Source organism: Chinchilla lanigera, unplaced genomic scaffold (genome assembly GCF_000276665.1).
Source record: "Chinchilla lanigera isolate Chin_1 unplaced genomic scaffold, ChiLan1.0 scaffold00083, whole genome shotgun sequence".
Lineage (NCBI taxonomy): Eukaryota > Metazoa > Chordata > Mammalia > Rodentia > Chinchillidae > Chinchilla > Chinchilla lanigera.
In genome coordinates this window covers 2,279,997-2,283,194 of record NW_004955484.1, presented here as the reverse complement: position 1 = coordinate 2,283,194, position 3,198 = coordinate 2,279,997, and the positions used below count along the sequence as shown (strand labels likewise).

At 58.3% G+C, this 3,198-nt stretch overlaps 1 protein-coding gene across 2 annotated transcripts in view; it reads right to left on the bottom strand.

The window, feature by feature from the left end:
* Positions 1-1,186: 1,186 nt before the first annotated feature.
* LOC102022923 (chymotrypsinogen B-like) overlaps positions 1,187-3,198 on the bottom strand; it is a 7,057-nt gene continuing 5,045 nt past the window's right edge. Inside the window, exons 4-9 of one of the 2 annotated variants that reach the window (XM_013503859.1) lie at positions 3,039-3,142; positions 2,867-2,946; positions 2,697-2,775; positions 2,421-2,601; positions 1,806-1,939; positions 1,187-1,398 (exon numbers count right to left, since the gene is read on the bottom strand). In XM_013503859.1, coding sequence (XP_013359313.1) covers positions 1,204-1,398; positions 1,806-1,939; positions 2,421-2,601; positions 2,697-2,775; positions 2,867-2,946; positions 3,039-3,142 — 773 coding nt within the window. In that variant the 3' untranslated portion in view covers positions 1,187-1,203. The remainder of the gene's footprint in view (positions 1,399-1,805; positions 1,940-2,420; positions 2,602-2,696; positions 2,776-2,866; positions 2,947-3,038; positions 3,143-3,198) is intronic. The other variant, XM_005403451.2, reaches the window with a different exon arrangement.

The window sequence follows — 3,198 nt, the reverse complement described above, 5'->3', positions numbered from 1 at the left end:
TGCGCGTCGCTGAGGAAGAGGAGGAGCTTGTGGTGTTAGTTTTCCTGATATGAACTCAGCTGTTGTTATCATCTGAGGAGCTGAAGACCTCACTGTTGCTGAGGATGGCTGTGGTTCTTTTCCAAGGAGGTCTGGTGCTTACCTTGAGCATCGCTTCCAAGTTCCAGTGCAGATCCCTCAGCCTGCTGGCACAGATCCTTCATCCTACTGGCACAGACTTCCTAGCTTCCGCCACTGACCTTTGGGCCTTCCCAGTGCAGGTGTTTGATTCAGACTTGCATGAGATATCATTGTGGGCTCTAGGTCTTCAGCTGGAGGACATTGCTGTGGGATCCAGGCCCACAACTGGATTCTTTGGGTCTCTGGTGTGTGGACAGATAGACCTCCTGTACTCTTTTGCATTTGACTCTTTGGGTGAATATTATATAATAATCCTATAAATTATGCATCCTATATTAAATCTTTTCCTTGTAAACCCTGACTAGAACATCAGGTAATAAAGAGAAAGAGATGTTAACATTGAGATCCCCCCTGTTTGCAGTCCCTCAAAGTGTCAATGCGTGCAGGCTTTGAGCAACAAGGCCCGCTGACCTCAGCAAAGAGAGACAGCCAGTCCTATCCTGCCTGAGGACACAGCCAGCTCCACCTGCGCCTGGCCAGGGATGGACCTGAGGGTGCTCAGGCCTCAGAGCCAGCTCCTCCATCACAGAAAACACCGAGGACAAGGCGGGCAGGGAGCTGCGGGTGTGCTGCAGCCAGGTCAAGGGGGCCGGGCTTGCAGCTGAGTTGGTGTGCAGTGTGCGCAGGGCTGGGGCTGATGCGGACAGGATGTCTGAAGGCAGGTTCCAGGGCGCTGGCTGGAGGGAGGCCGAAGGCAGAGAAAGGTGCCCGGAGCCCGTGGAGCAGGCAGAAGCCTTGACTGGAAGCCGCTTTGTCCCAGTGCAGGGACCCCTCAGGGCTCCCGACTAGGGAGCCTGGGCGGGGCCTCCTGCCTTCCAGAGAGCTCCCGGGCTCACGCTGGTCCAGCAGGAGGGGTCTGGACTCTGCATGGGAAGGACACAGAAGGACCTGAGCTGTCTGAGAGGAGAGCTACAGCGTGGGAAGGGAATTGTAACACCATGCTTTGTGGATGACACGGAGAACTGTAGTCCCTGCGGGTCACTCAGTAAGACACATGCAGCCAGTGTTTCTGAATACAAGGGTTTACTGGGGATCCCTGGAGAAGGGAGTGCAAGGATACTGTGTCAAGATCTCCAAAACCCAGGGAAGCAGTGCAGTGATGCGAGTGTACACGGTGGGAAGGGAGGTGGAGCAGGTATCACTGCCCCAGGACACGATGCCTACCAGGGTCCAGGCTCCATCCATCTGGCACACCAGGGGGCCCCCAGAGTCGCCCTGCTGGGAGAAGAGGACCTCACTGTAGCCCTGAAGGGGTGCCAGGGCCCAGGGTGCCTCAGCCAGGAGAGGCAGGGAGGGGGCAGGGGGACGACAAGGCTGGGCACAGTGGCTCTGCCCAAGCGGCTTCCATCTGGGTGCCATGCAGTCCGGCTCTGCTGTCTGCTCCCGAGGACCCTGTGCAGGTGGCTTCCCCTGTCTAAGCCTGGCCGTGGCCTCTCCCATGGCTGACACCTGTGCTCCTGGGGCTGGGGTGAGGACTGAGCTCTGTGGGTAGCACAGCAGGGGCCTGGCCAGGACCTGCCTCAGGCACCAGTGGGGCCTCCTAAGTAGAGAAGGGCAGGGGATACTGGGGAGCCCGGAATTGTGTGCAGGGTCCCTGTGCCACTCCTTTCTCCCCAGGACCATACTGTGCAGGAGGAGACGCCATTGGCCCCGGCGCAGATAATCTTTTCAGTGACCAGGTCGCCCCAGTAATTTTTGCAGTCATCAGTGGACAGCAGGGGCAGGACTGCCTGCTGCAGCTTGCTGGGGGTCTCAGGAGCTGCAGAGACACAAGAGGTGGGGTTAGAGCGCCTCTCCTCAACCAGAGCCTGGACAGATGCCCCTGCTGAGTACCCGTACCCATATGGGGGCGCGGGCAGCTGCTGAGGACTCCTGTCTGGGGCTCTCTACAGGAGCCTTCTGTAAAGTATACCTCTAGTACCCTCAGTTCATTTGTGTGTGGTAGATTTTTAACTTTTCCTTTGTTCTTAGTTCCAAAATAATAATTGGAGGTTTTATAGAATTTTTTTGAGTTTGTGAGGTAGGGACTTGCTATGTAGCCCAGGCAGGCCTTGAACTCCCAGCAATTTTCTGCCTCTGCCCCCATAGTGCTGAGATTATAGGCATGTGCCACTAGGCCGGGCTACTTCTTAGATTTTTAATTCTAAAAGCCATTTGTGTCCACGTGGGGATTCCTGCTGCCCAGGCAGCTCCTAAACCCGGTGACAGCTCCTGCTGTGGAAAGGCTAAGTCACACTCACGGTTGAACCTTGTCATGCCCCAGCCAGTGGTGACACACGGGGTTCCAGGGGGGAAGTGGGCAATAGCACAGGGCACGCATACAGGGTTCACAGTCTCAGTAAACCGGGCGGGCGTAGCCAACTTTATCAGGGTGATGTCGTTGTTTGCTGTCTCAGAGCTGAAGTTGGCATGCATGAAAACCTGAGGGTGACAACCACAACCCCTGTGAGGCCCTGGAGCAGCCACCCCGCTTGACACGTCTCAGAGGGACAAGCTTCTGTCCTCTGTCCCGGTACCTGTTCGATCCGCAGGACCTGCACGTCCTCCTTAGCAGAGTTCAGGTCGTACTCCCCAAGCACCACCACGTCAGTCGTCCTGGGCACAGAGACAGGCGGGGTTGGGGGCACCCAGGGCCGCTGACGTCCCCACCCCACCCTGGAGCTGGAAGCAGAGCCCGGCTGCTCACTTGACCTCACAGTGGGCAGCGGTGACCACCCAGCACGGGCAGATGAGGGAGCCCCCGCATAAGTGGAAGCGGGTTTTGTCCTGGGAAGGAAGGAGGGGAGGGTCAGAGCAGCTGCCTGGGCAATACCCCATCCTGCCCGACAGTCCAGGGTCCCCCCGGATCCCCATCTCACCTGCAGGGACACCTGCCAGGGCCAGGAGCCAGGGACACCGTCCTCGCCGCTGATGATCCTGGCCAGGCCTCTCAGCACAGGAGGGACGGCGGGGACCCCGCAGTCTGAGAGCAGGGCGAGGGAGGGCTGTGGCCCGGAGCCAGTCTGGTTCCGACCCGCC